The 21,039-nt window shown below is 35.9% G+C and overlaps 4 protein-coding genes across 7 annotated transcripts in view; 2 read left to right on the plus strand and 2 right to left on the minus strand.

Annotated features, from left to right (window-relative positions):
• The window catches only part of LOC111460869 (CTP synthase-like), a 7,027-nt gene extending 3,095 nt beyond the window's left edge, over nucleotides 1–3,932 (minus strand). The window contains exons 1-15 of one of the 4 annotated variants that reach the window (XM_023104209.1): nucleotides 3,658–3,932; nucleotides 3,083–3,162; nucleotides 2,827–2,913; nucleotides 2,687–2,737; nucleotides 2,470–2,587; nucleotides 2,317–2,373; nucleotides 2,110–2,174; nucleotides 1,887–1,970; nucleotides 1,544–1,594; nucleotides 1,387–1,449; nucleotides 1,215–1,261; nucleotides 710–779; nucleotides 561–623; nucleotides 235–324; nucleotides 113–151 (exon numbers count right to left, since the gene is read on the minus strand). In XM_023104209.1, the coding sequence (XP_022959977.1) occupies nucleotides 113–151; nucleotides 235–324; nucleotides 561–623; nucleotides 710–779; nucleotides 1,215–1,261; nucleotides 1,387–1,449; nucleotides 1,544–1,594; nucleotides 1,887–1,970; nucleotides 2,110–2,174; nucleotides 2,317–2,373; nucleotides 2,470–2,587; nucleotides 2,687–2,737; nucleotides 2,827–2,913; nucleotides 3,083–3,162; nucleotides 3,658–3,775 (1,083 nt within the window). In that variant the 5' untranslated portion in view covers nucleotides 3,776–3,932. Of the gene's footprint in view, nucleotides 1–112; nucleotides 152–234; nucleotides 325–560; nucleotides 624–709; nucleotides 780–1,214; nucleotides 1,262–1,386; nucleotides 1,450–1,543; nucleotides 1,595–1,886; nucleotides 1,971–2,109; nucleotides 2,175–2,316; nucleotides 2,374–2,433; nucleotides 2,588–2,686; nucleotides 2,738–2,826; nucleotides 2,914–3,082; nucleotides 3,275–3,657 lie in introns of those variants that run through there. The other 3 variants (XM_023104211.1, XM_023104213.1, XM_023104212.1) reach the window with 3 other exon arrangements.
• Nucleotides 3,933–4,982: 1,050 nt separating this feature from the next.
• LOC111461221 (protein disulfide-isomerase like 2-1-like) lies at nucleotides 4,983–9,280 on the minus strand. Its single transcript, XM_023104737.1, has 11 exons — nucleotides 9,015–9,280; nucleotides 8,390–8,474; nucleotides 8,133–8,230; nucleotides 8,006–8,061; nucleotides 7,468–7,585; nucleotides 7,366–7,393; nucleotides 7,188–7,279; nucleotides 6,946–7,102; nucleotides 6,737–6,861; nucleotides 6,467–6,566; nucleotides 4,983–5,222 (listed from the first exon to the last, which is right to left on the minus strand). The coding sequence occupies exons 1-11, from the start codon at nucleotides 9,167–9,169 to the stop codon at nucleotides 5,145–5,147; spliced, it is 1,092 nt and encodes a 363-aa protein (XP_022960505.1). The 5' UTR covers nucleotides 9,170–9,280; the 3' UTR covers nucleotides 4,983–5,144.
• Nucleotides 9,281–10,209: 929 nt separating this feature from the next.
• On the plus strand, nucleotides 10,210–14,682 carry LOC111460582 (dnaJ protein ERDJ3B-like). Its single transcript, XM_023103761.1, has 10 exons — nucleotides 10,210–10,518; nucleotides 10,630–10,778; nucleotides 10,870–11,002; nucleotides 11,289–11,403; nucleotides 13,195–13,311; nucleotides 13,437–13,523; nucleotides 13,727–13,786; nucleotides 13,873–13,950; nucleotides 14,228–14,299; nucleotides 14,386–14,682. Exons 1-10 carry the CDS (start codon nucleotides 10,448–10,450, stop codon nucleotides 14,542–14,544), a joined length of 1,041 nt encoding a protein of 346 aa, XP_022959529.1. The 5' UTR covers nucleotides 10,210–10,447; the 3' UTR covers nucleotides 14,545–14,682.
• Nucleotides 14,683–16,682: 2,000 nt separating this feature from the next.
• Nucleotides 16,683–20,753, plus strand: LOC111461231. Its single transcript, XM_023104750.1, has 5 exons — nucleotides 16,683–17,598; nucleotides 17,882–18,361; nucleotides 19,189–19,248; nucleotides 19,339–19,755; nucleotides 19,847–20,753. The coding sequence occupies exons 1-5, from the start codon at nucleotides 16,945–16,947 to the stop codon at nucleotides 20,396–20,398; spliced, it is 2,163 nt and encodes a 720-aa protein (XP_022960518.1). The 5' UTR covers nucleotides 16,683–16,944; the 3' UTR covers nucleotides 20,399–20,753.
• The last annotated feature ends 286 nt before the right edge of the window (nucleotides 20,754–21,039 follow it).

The following is a 21,039-nucleotide window of genomic DNA, read 5'->3' on the forward strand; positions in this document are numbered from 1 at the left end:
CTTCAGAAAATTGAAAAAAAAAAAAAAAAAAAAAATCCCCACGATCACTAAAAAAAAGTTATAGTTGACATGTATGCTAGTAAAAAACAGTACACATGGAGGAAAGTCCTACCCTCAGGGTCTCCCACGCAGCAGCATGTGCTTCCGGTTTCTACAAAAGAACAGTGCATTATTTAAATGATGGAATTCTGAACTAATAAGGAGTATTTGTGATGCCATGTAAAAAAAAAATACCAATTTGGAACTTTCATCCTCAAGGTCAGTAGCCGCAATCCAATCTATTGACGGCTTCAAAGAACATGCAACGCATGCATGAAGAAGGGCCTGCAAAATTGATGTGGATCCCAACGTTCGCACAAAAGCAAAAAGATACAATGGTTTCTTGTTATTAATAGCTAGAAATTAACCAAACTTCAAATAAATGAAACAATACTCATTTTGCAGTTACAACAAGAAAGATTGAATAAAACCTTACAACTTTTGAAACTTAGACACAGGCCACATTTATGCATGTAGAAATTAGAAAAGTTGATTTCTTTCTGGAAGTACTAGAATAGCACCTTCACAACAGAAAGGTATGAATCTGCCAAACCAACGTACTTCCCAACCATCGCAATTTTCACCTAGAAGAAAACCAAAAGTTTGATTATCTTAGAGTTCACAGAAAACATGTAGACATACATAAATTACAGCATAAATTAGACTTAACTGAATTTGTGAGATTGTCATAAGTTGCAGCCATATTTGTCCAGTCACGCAAATCAGGAGCAGTGGCAATCCTAGGACAAAACATAAATAATAGTTGTCAGCATATTTAACCAAGGTAAAATTTAAGCTGCTTCTACAAATCTTAAACAACTTTTATTTGATGGATCAAACATTTTCTTTTAGAGCATTTCTCCTAAGCTACTTAATTCATGTAATGTCTTCGAAGGGCAACATACACTATAAGGCAATAAGTTCCTCATCTGTCTAGATGGAGAGATGCACAAAGAGCTTAAGTGGAGTGAGGCAGAATTCATGAAGAACATATAAACCCAAAATTTGTGGCTATTTGATAGACACTTCAAAAAGCAATTACATGCCATAATGGGTAGCTTCAAAAATTGACAATTGAATTCTTAAGAGGAATAAACTCAAGTTGATTTGTTCTCGCAAGACACAATCTGAAGGTGTAATGACAGCTTTACAGAAAAGAGATCTAAGAAAATTACCTGACCAAGTTGAGTTGTTTGAGAATTGAATGATGAGCATTCTGGTTCTGTGTCAAAAACAAACCCAAGAAACAGTAAGTGACATTTCCAATGAACAATTAAGCCATAAACAAAGGAAGAAAAGCAAAATCTGCATACAAATATCCATATGCATAAATACATACATACATACCGTAAGCAAAAGTGGAATATGCCAGATGTTTGGGACATCATGGATATTCAGAATATTACAGGCCTGGATAAAATTCAAAAAGGTTATGTGCATAAAATAAGTAAAATTGTGAAAACATAAATCCATACAAAAATAAAAATTTCAATTAACAACTCACTGGAACATGGCAAAACTGAGAAAGCTTCTCTTTCGTATTGTCCAGTATAGGCTACATAAAATTCAAAAGAAAAACCTTAAGACACCTTGAAATATCAAAACTATTGTATGTAATGAATGTGAAGGCAAAAATTTTACATTTAATAAAAATTACGGAGCAATTAGAATGGGGTCATACTCCAATTAAATATTAACTAAATAACTACCAAAGACAACACAAAACCATAGGACATATAACCAAACCAGCAGGTCCGTGCAATAGCAGGGCAGGAAAAAAACTAAATGAACTAAGGTGATCATTGTCAACCCATACTATGATGTCAAAGGAAGAAAAGAAAATGTACCTGAGCAGATCGGCACGCTAGCAGATGTGGAGTTAAGCCTAAAGCTCTGAGTTCTCGAACACTGAGTTGTGTAGGCTTTGTTTTCTGTGTTTTAAAACAAATAGTGAGAACTACATTCATCAAAGAATGGTGAAAGAAAAATTTACCACCGGCATAAATAACTGCTCACAGAGCATAAATTATATACAAACTATTTGTACAGTATATAAAGATAGATTATTACTTGCTCTCCAACAACTCCCAATACTGGTATTAAGCTCACGTGGATAAGGCAGAAATTGTCTGGACCTAACAACCCAATTAAAAGGTGAGATGATTCACACCTATTGCTTGTAAGAGCGTGATCTACAAGCAGTGATCTACAACTATTGCATATAAGAATTATATATGGCCACCTCAAGTGGTTATCGAACAGAAAGTATGAACTTACCAACTGAAAAGGACAGTTGTCGCAAAGCTTCAATAAACGGCATTGATTCAATGTCACCTTAAGAAGACAACTAAAATTTTATTTCATGAAACAAAACATAAATTATCAAAATTCTACTGGGGAAATGTCTGACAAATGTAGATGTTAGGTTACCAACAGTCCCTCCCAATTCTATCACGCAGACATCAGCAGGGCCCTCTTGGCCATCCATGGGAATGGTAGCTACTGACTCAATGTGGTTTTTAATGGCATCGGAGATGTGTGGAACTACCTGAATTCAAATAAATAACATAAATAATAATGAAAAATAACTAGTATGAAAAGGTTCAGAGCAGACTAATAAGGAAGCATAATACAAAAGAAGCATTGCCTGAACGGTCTTCCCAAGGTAATCACCTCTTCGCTCCTTCTCGAGAACAGACTAATACATTTGCATGGATGGAATCAATTAGCAAGCTATAGAATTCTTAATAGATACTTACAACTTGAAACAAAAATCATTCCAATAACCTGATATATTTTTCCTGCAGTAATATTGTTCTCTCTTGTCAACGTTATATCTAGGAAACGTTCATAGTTTCCCAGGTCTAAATCAACCTGAAATTTGAAAACAAGTAAATAGCCTGTGAATTACTTAAGTACAATCATACCTCTACTACAACTGAAACCAATACATGCAGCGAGGCAAATCTACACAATCAAGTTTACACCGTGTCTCAAATGGAAATACGCAGTGTTGTTTTTGTATGGCTAGAAAGGAGGATACCTCACCGCTATCATCAAGAACAAAAACTTCCCCGTGTTCAAAAGGAGACATGGTACCAGCATCCATATTCAAGTACGGATCTGCAAATTCAAACGCAACAAAGCATTGAGGACCAATTCACACGCATACAAGAAGTCGAACCATAATCGACTTTCCTATGGACGACACTGAAGCAGACATGCACATCATCACCACGGCAATGAGAAGCAATCAAAGAAATGGAAAAGAAACTACGCTAAAAAAAAACAAAAAAAAGTAGGTAAAAGACTCGTCATCAAGATGTCACCATGACGAACTAATCTTCAGTCTAAGAGAACACTATCACTTGAAAATTTTCCAAAATCCAAAAAAGGACACTGATCAAAATCAAATAAACGGAATCCAAAACATGCAGAGTAAGCAAACGAGTACGCAGAGGAGAAACCTCATTAAAAGAACGACAACATTATGCAGTTCCGGGAACATAATGCAGCAGGACTCAAAAACAGCAGGCGAAGAACAGAGTATCAGAGCATAGAAAATGTGGTTCTCCAGCGATAACAAAAAGCAAATAGAAAAGGAAAAGAGAAGAAAACCTATTTTAATGGAGGTGACTCGCAGGCCACAGGCTTTGAGAACGAGACCGATACTACTGGCGGTGACGCCTTTGCCGAGTCCACTAACGACGCCGCCAGTGACCAAAACATACTTCATTGTGAAGAAATCGAGAGGAATACAAGTCGTTGGCGGTAATGTCGCCTGAGCAGGAACGGTTGAAGAAGAAGAAGAAGAAGAAGAAGAAGAAGAAGAAGAAGAAGAAGAAGAAGAAGAAGAAGGTGGTGGAGGTTCGGCTTTGTTTGTTCGTTTGTATGTTTTTGGAGGTTTTATAGTAAACCTAGAAAAAGAGACCGAAGTAAAAAGGGGTTTTGACTCACAGTCAGGACTGAACTCTCTGTAACTAAAATCATGCGATTATTATAATATTCATTTCTATTTTTTTATACATTAATTTTATAAATAAATCCTATACATGCTTTTCAAAATTATTATATTATATAGTCTATGAATTTAGCATGACATTTACTTCAACTATTTCTTTTTATAATTATGCATCTGGTTACATTATTATACTCTTATTGATAACATTTTATCGTATTTATTAAAAAATTATTATACTTCTCACCATTTTATTCCTAATTTTGACGTAAATGCTATTTAGGTTATCATATATAAATTATATTTTTTTTAAAGTAATTTAATTCATATAGAATTTATTATAAAAACCTATACTAACCCACTTTAAATTACTAATTATTTCACAATTGTCTTATAAAATAATTTTATTTAAAAAAATTAATTTTTTTTTAAAGAACCCTTCCCAAAATTAATTTTTTTTTAAAGAACCCTTCCCAAAAGAAATAGTTGTAATAAAAAATTTACTTATTTCACCTAAATTTATTATAAACGTGATTTTTTTTCTATTGGTTTCTCTGATTTTTCTGGTAACCCATTCTAATTTTCCTGTTAAATTAAAACGATTATGAAATGAATTAGTAACTCTCGGGTATTAATTATCTGACCTATCCAAACACATATATTTAAATCCTAAATTATTCTCCAATATATGTAATATATACCTGTGATATAATATATAAGATCCAAAGAGGCCCACATAAACTTTTAATGTTTATTCATCAACAAAAAATTAGAATTAAATAAATAATCAACCAAAAACAAAAAATCTATAAATCATTTTTAGGTAAAAAAAAAGGCGATCTCAATTTAAAAAAAGGAAAAAAAAAATTCTCACAGAATCTTTGTTTCAAATTCTAAGTTGATGATATTTAATTTCTCTCTCAGGAACATTCATATGCATGTCTCTAAAGTTTTGACATTATGTCTCCACACATTTGTCTCTTTGCTCTCTCTAAAACAGTGAAATAAGTGAATGAAAACAAAACAGAGCTCTATTCAATAATTAACTCAGAGGCCAATAAAACTACAAAAAAAAAATATATGAAGTGCCATGTGAGAGTTTGGTTGGTAAGTAATAAAATTCGGATAAACATAAACTTAGATCAAGTTAAGAAGAAGATTGAACAAAACTTGATAGAATGTTTCTCTTCAAGGTGAACTCGTCTGCTTTCGCTGGGCTTACCGACTGCGTTCCATGCAAAAATGACAAACACAAGAAATGGCAGAGCAACTTGTCAGCTGAAGTTTACGAATGTCTTGAGATAAGATATGTTCAGACAAGTAACTAACACATCTTTATGATACATTTCAGCACCTCCAAATACCGACAGTCTACACATGTTTTTCCCTCATAAATGCATTTGTTTGTATTTATAGGAACCAAATGTTGTAACATGCAAAGGGGAAGGGAAAAAAAAAAGAAATACAAAGCCCTTGAGTAAACTTTGAGCATGGTATCAATTGAATTAATTTAAAGCTTGAACTCACGTAAGTGAATCAAATTAGATGTTTTAGGAGTGATTTTAGCTATTTTTACGTTGAGCGTTTCCTTTCGAACTTCTCGTCAAAGTTTTTAAAATCGTTACTAGGGAGAAGTTTACACACTCTTATAAAGAATGCTTCATTCTCCTCCCTAATTGACAATCCATGTGGGATTTCACAATCTACCCTTCTTCGGGGCCCAGCATCGGCACACCGCCTGATGTTTGGCTCTAATACCATTTGTAACAGTCAAGCCCAGTACTAGTAAATATTGTCTTTTTTGGGCTTACCATTTGTAACGGTCAAGCCCACTACTAGTAAATATTGTCTTCTTTGGGCTTTCCTTTTTGGGTTTACCATTTGTAACGGTCAAGCCCACTACTATAGTAAATATTGTCTTCTTTGGACTTTCCTTTTTGGGTTTACCATTTGTAACGGTCAAGCTCACTACTATAGTAAATATTGTCTTCTTTGGGCTTTCCCTTTTGGGCTTCTCTTTGAAGGTTTAAAATATATTTGCTATGGAGATGTTTCCACACCCTTAATAAAAAATGCTTTGTTCTCCTCTCAACCGAGGTGAGATTTGAGGTGAGATTCTATTTATTTAAATTGAGCTCAAAATCACTTGAGTAAAATTATTCTCACCCAAATCCTACCAACCAATCTACTTGATTCCAATATTTTTCTCTAGTTTATATATATAATTAAAAAAGTAATATATATGCATTAATGGTTTTAAAACAAAATAACCCTTGGAAGTAAATAACATAAGACTACTAGTGCTATATTCTAAAATAAACCTCTCGACAGCAGTTAAGATCTAGTGATTAGCCATATATAAGTATAGCACGACCCCACAGATTTTAGGACAAAAACCCCAAACAGGGCTTTATTCATAGCATAGAAAAAACATTGTAAACATAAGGTCTTTGTAAAACTTAGACTTACCTTATCGAGTATGCGCTGAATCCTCTCAATCTCAGACTTAGCATAACCATCACCTTTCTCCAGACACTTCTTAGCAGATTTCACGTATATCTTTCCATGCCTGCAGCAGAGTAATCAACAACTATGATTAATAATTTCACCATAATCCTGCAGTAAGTTTCTGGACACGCATAGAATATAAAACTATAAACCATACAACGCTTTTTGAATCATTATAGACGCTATTGTTCTTAAGAAACCGAATGAAAAAATCAAACAAAAATTGCGTACCTTGCATCAGATCCACTAAGCTTTCCAGCTTCCTCTTCCATCTTGGCAACAACATTCTTTTTCTCTCCATGACTAGCAGCTATGAACTCCTTCACCAATGATTCTAAACTAGCAACTAGACCAGCCTACAAGAAAAATCACATATTTGAGTATTAACATAAAAGAAGAAAATAAAATTTAAACATCGTTGGGTTTGGTTGCTTGCTAACATTTACTGTAAGCTGACCCTTGGAATCACGATTGGTCCCACTCTTTAAATTAATGAAATTAACAAAGTCATCAACATCTCTGCCACCGTCGTAGTCTTCACCATCCTTGTTGTCTTTTGGGAAGAATTTAAGTGTAGGGAAACCACTTATGCCATACCTGTAAAAATACAAAAGATAACCGACCTTTAACAATAACTTAGAGAAATCATTAAGAGACAAACCCCACAGCAAATTAAACTTACTTTCCAGATAGATCACGATATTTGTCAGCATCTAAGTTAGCAATTACTACGCCATCTTCCAATTTAAATGCCGTTGCCACCTTCTCATATATCTGTAGAGGGATTATATAATATGATATTAAATTATTAATTATTCATGATAATTTGCCAGCAAAAGCCTAAGAAGAAAACTACTTACCGGAGCAAGGCTCTTGCAGTGGCCACACCTGAAAGATAGAATTGATCAGATACTTTGAAATCATGCTAAAATAACTCGAAGAAAGGACAGAAAGTTAAATACCAGGGTGCGTAATACTCAACCAGCACATCCTTATTTGCATCTAGAACAATCTCATTGAAATTATCAGGTGAAAGAACTACAACACTGGATGGAATTGAAGCTATCTTCGCATTGGTTCCTGGATGAACAGAAGTTGATGAATAGAGAAAACCCCAAAGGCCATAAGTTACCGTATCAGCATGGGACTTCCGAAGATTTGGTTTCTTGCAACTTTGATTGACAATTATAGTACAACAAGTTGAATCCGGAAACAAATTTATTGAGTAAACGCTAGAAATGCATCTAAATATCTGTATGACAAGTAAGACATTCTTCGTAAATACTGGCACTAAGAAAAGAGATGGAAAGGGCATAAGAACCATCATATGGACGTGAGCTTTGTGTTCATATGTAAATAGTGGCACCCTTCAGAACAATACAGCAAAGGGTGAAATGCAAGGAGAACGAATTAACAGTGTAAAATGGAGAACATTGTCTAATTCAGACCAACCAAGTGAGGATTTAAAAATAAGATGACTTTACAAGAATGGACAACTACCTGCTTCACTGTTGACAAATTCGGCAAGGGCTTCTGCTGTACGTTGACCTTCATACCTACGTAAGAGATTTTGAAATCAAGTATAAATCAAACCTTCTCAGTGTTATTTATAAAACAGCTTTCTTACTTTTTCGGTTCGAGTGATCCCTTGGGGAACCATTGAATTGTTGGGTACCCAGAGACTCCATATTTGCTGCATACGCCCTTGTGCTCATCACAGTCAACCTATAAAATATGATTAAGAATTACCATATTAACTCTCCATCACAAATTGGGAAAGAGAATTCGAGTAACAAGGGAAAGTAATAGTCATGATGGGCATCAAAGATTTTACACATTGTATTAAAAAATTGACATAGAACGAACAGTGAAGAACTGACTGACCTTTCCGATCAAAACAGATTTGGCTTTCTTAAAGCTGCTTCCAAGCTTTTCATACTCTGGCGCAAGCTTCTTACAGTGCCCACACCTATTACCATAACAGGGTAAGGTAGGGCTTCATTATACACATGATCGGGGGGAACAATTACGAGAAATTGGAGATATCACTCAATGACTACATATAGATCCCCAGGCACCAGAATTTTTTTTAGTAATACGATTAATTTCAATCACTACTTTTCTCTTTCACTAAGAACTACAGCAAAAGTGAGTTCAAAGAACTGGCGGATCAATCTTCACATAGCATACACATCCGTCCCCAGGCCATGAAAACCAAAACTACAAACTCAGCAGAGAGAAACGTGGACAGTTAAAATAAAAATGACCGAAAATATTCCCGAAATAAGAAAAGAACATTTCCGTCATTGATCATTCACTATTCCACTTTATATATTCTCTTTCACTGAGGAACGAAAACAGAGGTGAGCCAAACAGATTTCAGACAAGTTTCCCACGTCAACACACGGATCTACAACCAAGCTATCACAAACAACAGCAAAAACTTCACAACTGAGAATCGAAAATTTTCAGTAACTATTCAATTTCAAATCATAAGAAGAAGGATTACCAAGGAGCATAGAACTCAACCAGAGCTCCTCTATCTTGGCCAACCTCTTTCTCGAAGTTGTCCTCCGTCAACACAACAACAACATCGTCGGCCACAGCCGATGAAAGAATCAAGGCCAATGCGGCGAACGCGAACCAGATCTGACGCTTCGCCATTTTTACGATTATTTCAGTTTGGAAGAAAATACTGAGAATTTGTTACAAATATCGGGAAATCGGACTGCCGATTGAAGCAGGTAAAGTTTGACTAGGAATTTTAGTCTGTGGAATTCGTTTTCATCTCACCCTGCGATTACGGAAAACTCTTATATTGGACCACGTGGCGTGATATAATTGGCCAGTTCTTGGGATACACGATTGTTAATGTGGGGGAGATTCTCACTTGATTGTCGTCCAAAGTGTTGACGTGGCGAACTGTGAAAGGCTTGAGTACGTTGTGCCGCAGGTGTGACTTTAATTTAATGAGAAGGCAGTTTAATGATTTGTAGTTATTTTCCATTAGTGTTATTTTAAATTAAAAATGAAGGACCATGAAAGTTCCACCTCCGCTCATTTAGAGAATCATCATGCATTTATAATCAAAGAATACTCTCTTTCGTGGGAAACCCAAAACAAAGTCACGAGAGTTTATGCTCAAAGTGGATAATATCATGACATTGTGAACGGTCGTGTTCATCTAAAATGGTATCAGAGCAGTGCCCTAAATTTACTCATGCCAATAGATTGGTAACTCCAAAAGAAAAAGGAGTCGAGCCTCCTTGAAAGCATAGTAAAAAATGACTAAGACTCCAAAGGAAAAAGCGGTCAAGTCTCAATTAAGGTGAGACGTATTTTGTTCGAAGAATTTAGTGAATGATCATGAATTTATTTCAGGCCTTTTGGAAAACTCAAAACAAAGTCATAAGAGCTTACATTCGCTTAAAACACAAAAGTTGTTTAGTATCGTGGTAAAAGAAATTAAATGAATTTATTTTAATAACCAATAAATATAAATTAAAAATATTAAAGGGACTAAAATAGTAATTTTTACACTTATATTTAATTTTGTTTCGTTTTTTTATTTTATAAAAGCTGGGAAAAGCGAACTCCTACGTGGCAGAAGACGATTGGTTGGTATTCAATAAGCTCGCATTTGATTGGTCCATTCCAAGAAGAACACGTCGCCAAGCGTAGTCACTGGACAAAGTCATTTACTTCGCCATAATTCTGTTTTCGTGGAATCAATTCGACGACCATGTTCAGGTGACGACTCCGGTCCTGAATTCCAGAGCGAAAATTTGAAAGAAGGGCAAGAAGGAAGTTCGTTTGATCTTCGTGAAAATTCAGTGATGTGCATCATTGATCTGTGATCGTATCCGACAAACTCTGAATCGTCTCTCAGAGAGTTTGAAATCCCCTCTTTTGTGTTTCTTCCATCGTTGATCACTCTCTCAGATGGCGCACCGAAGAACGAAGCTCCTCTTCGTTGTTTGTGCCTTCTGCTACGTTTTTTCCGCCATTGCAGGGTATTGTTGAATGACGCAACACTCATTTCGAATACGTCTTTGTTGCTTCACTGCAATGGTTTATATTTCATCTCGCTTTGTGCTGATTTTTCTTGTTTCTTTTGTTATCAGGAAGAGCTATTATGATATACTGCAGGTGCCGAAGGGTGCCTCGGACGAGCAGATCAAAAGGGCTTATAGGAAGCTCGCTCTGAAGTACCATCCTGATAAGAATCAGGGAAATGAGGAAGCCAATAAACGATTTGCGGAGATTAGCAATGGTAATTTTCTTCCCCTTTTGATATATTATTTTTCAAGATTGTGACACAACTTTTCAGCTTCTTGATTTATTAATTTGGTTGTGTGATTTAGCTTATGAGGTTCTATCCGACGGGGAGAAGAGAAACATTTATGATAAGTATGGAGAGGAAGGTCTGAAACAGCATGCTGCCAGTGGAGGTAGAGGAGGAGGGATGGGAATGAACATTCAGGATATTTTTAGCCAGTAAGTTAATCTTTCTTATTGCATATTGAATTTTCTCTGATGGGGTTGCCTATGGTTCGCATAGTCATCATTGGTTATAGCTCTTGATTTTAATTCCATTATTGAAGCAAAGTAATGGTGTGTAACTGACTCTAGCCATGATCTTCCATGTACAGGCTATCCAATTTAGTTTAGATATGGCTTCTAATTTGTGTGCTTGCTTAGAACTTTGGGGGTTTTGTGGTAATTTGATTTCAATTCTGAGATTTTGTGTGAGTATTGAGTACAGACATTGTAAATTTTGAAGGTTTTTTGGCGGAGGAGGTGGTATGGAGGAGGAAGAGAAAATTCCAAAAGGGGATGACGTAATTGTGGAATTAGATGCATCACTAGAAGATCTCTACATGGGTGGTTCATTGAAGGTAAGGTATTTTCCTGTTGCAAGCAAGAACCCTTGAATTAAAGAGAACTAACACCTTACAAAATTTGGGTCAATAAAGAGATAAAGACTAGAATTAGATTACTTTTTAAAATCAAGGATTTAGAAGCCAGATTTGGAATTAAATTCTAAATTGGATCAGTCCAGACTCGGATGCAATCTACCACAAGAATTGTTTGAAATCTTAGAAATAACAAAAATGATGCTCAAATTTCTAAAAGTGAAAGTCTGGTCTGAGAGCTCATTTTCATTAATCCAAAATCTGATTTTTACCTTCTGGGTATTTATAGCTTCCCTACAAAGAAACCTCTAGCCATTCAAATGCCTATTAGAAAGAAGTTACGGCCATAATTGACAAACTTTCCACTACCCTTCAAAGATGTAGTGACCATGACTGGCAAGTAATTTGCCACTACCCTAAAAGGAGTTATGACCATGAATGGTAAGTGTGGTAACTTCCCACTACCAAATGCCCACTACAAGAGGTTATGAAATTAAAATAATAAATGAAGTTTTTAAAGAAATTATCAATAAAGTGCTATTTATGGCAACCTTATTCTCCACTTCAATCTTGCAAATGTTAACTTCTAAAGTTTCAAATGGTTTTTTCTCACTCGAGTTAACTTTTTCTCATTCGAGTTAACTTGTAACACATGAAATAGAGGTTGAACCAAACCTATCCAATTTTGTAGATGAAAAATGAATGCTTGTTGAATCTTCCTAGCCTTTAATGGTGTAATTGGTCCAGTTGAAACATTTGGAACCGTATGACTTGGTCTACTTGTTTATTTGCTTATGGGCCAGTATTTTTTGTTAACAAGAAAGAAAAATTACGTAAAAGGGAGAGAGATAATCTCAAAAGTTGGCCAGAGGAGTTACAAGAACTCTCTTAGTGGCTTTAATGTCATAGGAATTCTTATCCTGAAAAAGTTAGAATTTGTTTGTGGACTCTTCCGTCAGACGGTTTCATATCTCTATTATAGGATTCAGAAGAAACGCTGTCATCACATCTTCTTCCAATTAGTTTGATCTTGTAAACAAGAAATTGAAACAATGGTCCTCCTTTCCCTAAGGTGCCCTAGAAGGGCTCACAATTTGCTCTGCTTTGTTTTATATGGCCATAATTCCATTACTTCAGGGAGAAAGCTATGAACCATGCTTAATGCCATTAGGTTCATTTTATGGGAGATGTGGTTAGAAGAAGAAATTGCAGGATCTTCTACTGAGAGAAATCTGTTTTCTTTACTTGTTCTAGGGGTCTTTTGCAATTATCTCTCATTCATTTGTATCTGGTCGAAGAGGACCTTTGTCATTCCTTAGACTCTGTTAACTTTTTTGCCTTGTAACTTCATTTGATCATGAAATTGTTTCCTATTAACATCATGTCTTGTTCTAGAAAACCATTTTCATAAAACTGTGCCTCAAATGAAGTCCTCGTGTCCTCCATTCAATTCACCATTTAAACCTTGGCGCCTCTCCCGTCCCGAAGTTATCATTGTATATGAATGTGGCTTTGGTCTCTTTCATATGCCTCTAAATAGATTTGATTCAGTGATACTGTTTTTCATTATCAATTTCAATTTTGAAAATTATTGACTAAGACGCATCTGTAGCTTCGCTCTACCACTCTAATGGTGATATCCCACTATTTTGTTTCCGTAGCTGTTTGGTGCAGTCTCCTTGCTTCGATTGGATTTTTCTTCTTTAATGTCTACTTCCCCTAGTATTTTGACTGGAAAATATGCTAATGGCTGTTATCAACATTGGATTCCAGGTATGGAGGGAAAAAAACATATTAAAGCCAGCACCAGGCAAGAGGCGGTGTAATTGTAGAAATGAAGTCTATCACAAGCAGATTGGTCCTGGAATGTTCCAACAGATGACAGAACAAGTATGTGTTCTTGTTTAACAAAATTTCTTACCAAGTCATCCAACACTTGTTCACAAATTCAATTCTTTCTTGCACTCATCATGTTTTATTGAGTCTTGTGTCTGTTCTTTCTTTTACTCTTTCAGGTCTGTGAGCAATGCCCCAATGTTAAATTCGAAAGAGAAGGATACTTCGTTACTGTCGATATCGAGAAAGGAATGCAAGATGGGCAAGTAAGAAACACTAATCTTCATCTGGATTGTTTCAAGAAAGCATATGCTGATGTTGCATACTTGAGTCAGAATGCTTAAATTTATTCTTTGAAACTATAATGTTCTCTAAAGAAGTGATTCGACAACTTCGAATCCATAAATTTGAGATATTTGCAGTGACGTACTTCCTTTCATGAACATAAAAAACCATTTGGTGTTTGCAGGAGGTCACTTTCTATGAAGATGGTGAGCCGATGATAGATGGAGAAGCTGGAGATCTTAGAGTTAGTTCTTTTCCATTATTCAACTAGTTCCATTGTGATTGTATTTGCTGAAAGTTTTGAAAATCATTTACTTTTATGTTCAACAGTTCCGCATCCGCACCGCACCACATGATCTTTTCAGAAGGGAAGGCAATGATTTACATGCTACTGTGACCATCACCCTGGTAACTCTGAAACCATATGTTTGATTGTTTATTTTGATCTTTTACAACCCTATGGCTACAAAACTTTACATTACTTGGACGCATGCTGTTTAGTAGTAAGGCTTTTTGAGTCCTAGTCACCCTTTTTTAAAGTTAATACGTTTGAACCCATTAGATCACTTTTCTTGGGAGTCTTCTTGATTCTCGAAGTTAATACGTTTGAACACACTAGATCACTTTTCTTGGGTGTCTTCTTGATTCTCAAAGTTAATACATTCAAACAACTTCAATCGATCAGGTACAAGCTCTGGTCGGTTTCGAAAAAAGTCTCAAACACCTCGACGAACATTTAGTCGAAATTGGAACCAAGGTGAGCCAGAGTATTTACACCTTTTTTTTGCATTCTATCTCCATCATCAAGTCCAAAATAACTTCTGTTACTGTGATCATGATTAGGGAATTACAAAACCCAAGGAAGTAAGAAAGTTCAAAGGAGAAGGAATGCCATTGCATTTCAGCACAAAGAAAGGGGATCTTTATGTCACATTTGAGGTGTTATTTCCCACATCATTAACAGAGGATCAGAAGACAAATATCCAGAAAATTCTTGGTTAGTTTCTTCTTTTTTTTTTCTTTCTTTTTGTTGTGCTCAAAAAGGTATATATATATATATACCCATTGTAGTAGGCTGTAGCATGTGGTGGATCGTTATAAACATTTGGTATCGCTGAGCCCTGCAGAAGTTTTGATTGATTTATTTAACATGTTATCTATATAATGATATTCATCTTTCATATTGTTAACTCATTTTAAGTTGAACCCTTTTTTTTTTTTATTTTTTTTTTTACATTGTCATTTATGACAAATTAGGATTTAAGAATCAAATTTATTCCTCTAGTGAATCAAAATATATTTGCATGTGATAAAAAAAAAATATATAAACTTGGGTATCTATAGTTTAGAGAAGATTAGCATGCTGACTTCGAACTAGCTACGAAGAGCACTCCTCTCGCTCCTCTCTCCTTCTCGGCTATAGGATGACTCTAGTGCTTGGGTACTACGGACCCTCTGCCATCTATCATCTATTGCAGTAGAGTTGTTCTTTGACTGCTCTGCTCCCCCAAAAAATGGGAAAAGACTTTTCGAAAATCACCAGCGGTTTGTCTTAATTCTCTTTTCCCTCTTCAGGTACTAGTATCCACGTACTACCTCAACGGATCTTAGCTGTAATCATAGATATATATAACTTAGTTTTTTATTAAAAAGTAAAATGACTATATTTTTCATTTTAAAAAAATATGAAATTAGTATATTCTTGGACGATAGCTCGGCTAGCCAGTAGATGATGCTTATAAAAAAATGTTTTGTTCTCGAGGTGATCTCACAATTTTTATCAAAAAAAAAAAAATTCAATTAGCCCTATTTTTATCGGATTATGAATTTAAAAACTCAAAAATTTCTTTGATTAAATTATATATTTCATAATAGACATTGGTTTTTTAACATTAATGCGCCTATAATATTGTTTAAAAGCATGTGCTAACTTAGAGGTAGAGTTTTCAAATCAATAAAGGCCTTTCTTTTCAATATTAATGCGAAGGATTAACATAATTTTTTTAATACAAAGTTTCAAATTTAAATATTAAATTAGAAAAAGTAAAATATTTTATTATTCCTACTTTAATATACTAGTTTCAATAATTCCTAACCATTAATCAACATTGTTATGTTAGATTAATCTTGTGACATTTACCTTCAAACTTTCATATATTATATTATGTTAAATTATTTAACCTTATTCAAATTTATTATATTAATTTAATATTTTGATATTTACTAACATAAACATGGTGCCTTCTTGTTCTATAAATTAAAATGAAAAAATGTTGCTTAAAAAGAAAATATAAAACTAATTTCACTTTGAAAAAAAGAAAATTCCTATAATTTAATGTAAAAACGAAATTCTAATTTTTTAAAATCATACCTAGACTCAGACTTATAATTTATATAAATTAAAATTTTTAACTCGATTTATACTGTTTATTTTAAATAATTGACTATTTTTAAAAAATACAAAATTGATTTATAATTTTTTTTTTTAATTACAAGTGTACTAGAATATTTTATTAGCGCCAATTATATTTTTTATTTTATTAAAAACTCAATTGTTACAGATAAATAAATTAATTAATAAAACACAAATTAGTTTTAACTCAACAATTTACCCGTTTATTAATGAAAAATAAGTCGGCTTAATTTTTTATTTTTTGAAATTTAATTACACGGAAACTAAAAAACGACAAAACATTATCCATATTTAGTCCAAAGTCGGAATAGTCCCATTTTCCAAAAAAGAAAAAAACAAAAAAAACCGGCAATGGTCGTTGTAGAAAAAATCGAACGGTTTAGAAGTACTCCACGTGGGAAATACGACGATCCAGGTGTCGGCTGGATCGGGCGAGTTGAAATTTGTCGGGTACTCGCAGGCGAGTAGGTGAACGATCATCATGAGAAGTCGTGCAACACTGAAAGAAGAGAACGTAGATATTGCGGACACGTCAGGTATCTACGTCGTATTTTGTCAACGTGTTATATACGCGCTTGCTGACGTGGTTAAATCCGGATAGCTCCAGAAACTTTTGAAACAAATGGGCGTTGTACTCACGCGCTTTCGTGGGAAATTAAATTATCTTCACAACCGATATCAAAGCGGCGTCGTTTTAATGTCTCCTCGTGGCTTCCGCCTATAAATGTACAGTTCCTAGTTTCTCTCTCTTGCCTGTCTCTCTCTAAATACGTGTGTACGAATTTCTCGTCGGAGTTCAACGGGACAACCCAAATTCAAAGATCGTGGCAAACGTTGGAGTCTATTTTATACGCTGTTGCTTGCGTGAATCCCGTGTAAATATCGGAATCTGATTGTAATTTTCGATCGATATAACTTTTGATACCCAAAGCCAAAGAAGAAACAGAGTATTTTGTTTATTGGAAATCGGTTTTGGAAACAACGAAGTGATGGATATCTTCTGTTTGAATCCTGGAACCTATCGGATTTCTTCGTCGTTTTCAGTGAATGCGGCTCTTGATGTTCGTGCGAATCCATCTCAGGTCAGTACAACCGGTAGGTCGGCGGCGGCGGCGGTTGAGAAACCGCAGAAAATGATTTCGCCGTCTTCGTCGTCTTCATCTTCGTTTCGGAAGTTTTCTTTGAAGCATCCTCTGCAATCGCTGTGGAGTCGGAGTGGTGAAGCTGGGAATCCGAGGCGTGGCGGTTTAGCGCTTGACGACGCCGTTTTGGTAGAGAGTGAAAACGATCGGAGAGTCGTTCTTGAGGAGGAAAGTGAGAATGTAGCAACTGGATCGGAGTGGAGAGATGGAAATTGGGTGATGAAGATTTTAAGAGTGAGATCTCTGTGGAGAGAGGAAGAGAAGCAGGGAAATGCTGAGGAAATGGTTGAAAACGAGATGGACGAAGATCGAGCAAGTGCTTGTGATGGAGAAGAGGGCTGTGATACTTGCAGAATCGTTGAGGAAGAAGATGAAGAACAGGTTGAATTTGATGAACACTCGTTTTCCAGATTGCTTAGACGGGTTTCGTTGGCTGAAGCGAGGTTATATGCTCAAATGTCGTATCTAGGGAACCTCGCGTACTCCATTTCCGAAATTAAGGTACATAATCTGATTCTATATCAAGAATTTTGTAGTTTTGTTTCATAAATTAAAGAACTCCATGTCAAGATTTGTATGCTAGTCGAGCGATCTGAATGGCTTTTAACTACGGATCACTTCATTCTTCAAGAAGTTTTTCAGTGATAGATAGGAACAGAAACGATCTGGAATGATTCTGCTATGTTGATTTATCATATCAGTTCCTTTTTTCCTTCTATGATCTTGAGTTTTGATTCGTTTGTGGATGATTCTTATAAATCTGGTTTCATTTTGGTTAATCCAGCCGAAGAACCTGCTGAGGCATTATAATTTACGCTATATAACTTCTTCAATAGAAAAGAGGGAAATATTTATGAAAATTGAGAAAAACCGAGAGCCATCTGAATCTAAAGAGGCTGAAAAGGATCTAAGAAATGATGAACAATGTGAAGAACAGAAGGATGGATATCAAATAAGTGCATCTGCAGCTTATGAGATTGCTGCCTCTGCTGCTTCTTATTTGCATTCTCATACCAGAAACATACTTCCATTCAGATCCTCTAAAATTGGGGATTCGCTTGAAGCAAGTCAGAACAATGTTGACATGATGAATTCAGAGATGGTTTCTTTGATGGCAACCACCGACTCGGTTACTGCTGTTGTTGCTGCAAAGGAGGAAGTGAAGCAGGCTGTTGCAGATAATTTGAATTCGACTCGGTCATCACCTTGCGAATGGTTCGTGTGTGACGAGGTTGAGAGCGGTACAAGATTCTTCATCATCCAGGTACATTTCCCTTCCCTGTTGCTAGAAAAAGAAGAAATGAGGAATAGCGTAGGCATGAGGTCGCTGGAGGTTGGCATTTGATTCGTTTTAAACAGATTTCGTTCTTTTTTGGACCGAGGATCTCGGTTCTTCATGATGTTAATCTGGTGCTTAAAACAGTATTCTAAGCATTAACAATCACTTGTTATAATGATGAGATCCCACGTCTGTTGGAGAAGAGAATGAAACATTTCTTATAAGGTTGTGGAAACTCTCTAATAGACGCGTTTTAAAACGGTGAGGCTTAAGGTGATATGTAACGGGCTAAAGTGGACAATATCTATTAGCGGTGGACTTGGGCTGTTACAAATGATATCAGAACCAGACACCGAGCGGTGTGCCAGCGAGGATGTTGGCCCCCAATGGAGGTAGATTGTGAGATCTCACATTGGTCGAAGAGAAAACCAAAGCATTCCTTACAAGGGTGTAGAAACCTCTCCCCAAAAGACGCGTTTTAAAATCGTGGGGCTGACGACCATACATATGGGACCAAAGCGGACAATATTTGTTAGCAGTGGGCTTGGGCTGTTACAAATGGTATCAGAGCTAAACACCGGACGGTATGCCAGCGAGGACGTTGGCCCCGAAGGGAGGTAGATTGTGAGATCCCACATTGGTTGGAGAGGAGAACAAAATATTTATAAGGGTGTGGAAACCTCTCTCTAATAAATGCGTTTTAAAACTGTGAGGCTGACGATGATACGTAATAGGTCAAAACGGACAATATCTGCTAGCGGTGAACTATGTATTTGGCCTAATTTTGATGGTCTTTCCTTCCATTGGTGTAGGGATCTGAGTCACTGGCATCTTGGCAAGCAAATTTGCTTTTTGAACCCATTGATTTCGAGGTACAAATTCTTACTTCAAACTTCATTACATACGATGAATCTTTATATACGCAACAAACTGGTGTATGTTCTAAATGCCTTGTTATTTAGGGACTAGGAGTCCTTGTCCACAGAGGAATCTATGAGGCTGCTAAAGGAATATATGAACAGATGCTGCCTGATGTCCTCGAACATCTACGATCTCATGGTAACCGCGCAAACTTTCGGTTTACGGGGCATTCTCTCGGGGGAAGCTTGGCACTGCTCGTAAATCTCATGCTCTTGATAAGAAATAAGGTCCCAGTTTCTTCCTTGCTTCCTGTCATTACATTTGGTGCACCATCCATAATGTGTGGAGGTGACCACTTACTTCGCAAGCTCGGTTTGCCTCGGAACCATCTTCAAGCTGTTACATTACATAGAGACATAGTACCACGAGCATTCTCGTGCCAGTATCCGAACCATGTCGCAGAACTTCTTAAAGCTGTCAATAGGAACTTCCGGAATCATCCATGTCTAATTAACCAAGTGAGCTTCAAATCTTATTACATGGATCAAATGATACAAATGCTTGGTTGAAGTGTTATGATCTAACTATTTTGAACTAAATAAACTGCAGAAATTGCTGTATGCACCAATGGGCGAGCTTCTAATTCTGCAGCCTGATCATAAATTCTCTCCAAGCCATGATCTTCTTCCTTCAGGCAGTGGTCTGTATCTTTTAAGCTGTCCACAACCTGATGCCAATGATGCAGAGAAGCAACTCCGAGCAGCACAAAAGGTATTCTTAAACACACCGCATCCACTCGAGACCCTCAGCGATCGATCTGCTTATGGTTCAGGTGGAACAATCCAAAGAGATCACGACATGAATTCATACCTAAGGTCAATTCGAGGAGTGATTCGTCAAGAGCTAACCCGCATAAGGAAAATAAGGAGAGAACATCGACGCAAGGTCTGGTGGGTTCTCGTGGCTCCGAACAATGTCGATATAGGAATCATCATCGGACGGCCTGCCGATTCAATCTCTGGTATCCTGCAAACGGGACGAGAGTCGTTGAGACGATTGAGTAGGCTTGTTGCTTCACAGCATATGAATCTGCTTGTGGTGCTGTTGCTCCCTGCTAGATTGCTATTACTTGAAGTCAATGGGTGGTTGGTTAGAACTTGAAAGACTATGTTCTAGTTCTTGTTCATTCGGTTGGCCAAACAGTTCAAAGATTCTTTATTCATTGGTTCCAAAATATAGACAGCAACATCATCATCAACATCGAATCGTGTTGCTTGTTCAATATTACGTGTTGTTGGAACGAACTTCCTTTCCAACTCCAAGAAACAGTTGCTTGTACACAATTCTTGTTCTTGTTCTTCGTCTGTAATTAATCTTGAATGGCGCTTTCGGTCCATTGTTGTAAAGGTCGTTGTAATCTATTACGATCAACATGAGCTAGGCCGTCGTAATTTATTACGATCAACATGAGTTAGGCCATCGTAATCTATTATGATCAACATGAGCTATTGTTGCACGCTTTTGTGTTCTTTTTTAGTTTATTACGTTTTACTCTAATTTGATAGTGATAAAAGACATTTTTAGAAGGTTTAATAATAAAATTTAGAATCTTACTCTTTTGTCTTTTCTTTTTCTTAAAGGTTTAATATATATTTCATATTATACATTTTAAAATGAAATATTTTAAGTGTTTAAAATAATAAACCAACGATCCAATAAATTAAATTTTTTTATTTTAAATACTTGCATATAATATTTTAGACAATAATTATATTATAAATATTATCGAATCTAAATACTTG

Source organism: Cucurbita moschata, unplaced genomic scaffold, assembly GCF_002738365.1.
Source record: "Cucurbita moschata cultivar Rifu unplaced genomic scaffold, Cmos_1.0 Cmo_Scf00024, whole genome shotgun sequence".
In the NCBI taxonomy this organism is placed as follows: domain Eukaryota; kingdom Viridiplantae; phylum Streptophyta; class Magnoliopsida; order Cucurbitales; family Cucurbitaceae; genus Cucurbita; species Cucurbita moschata.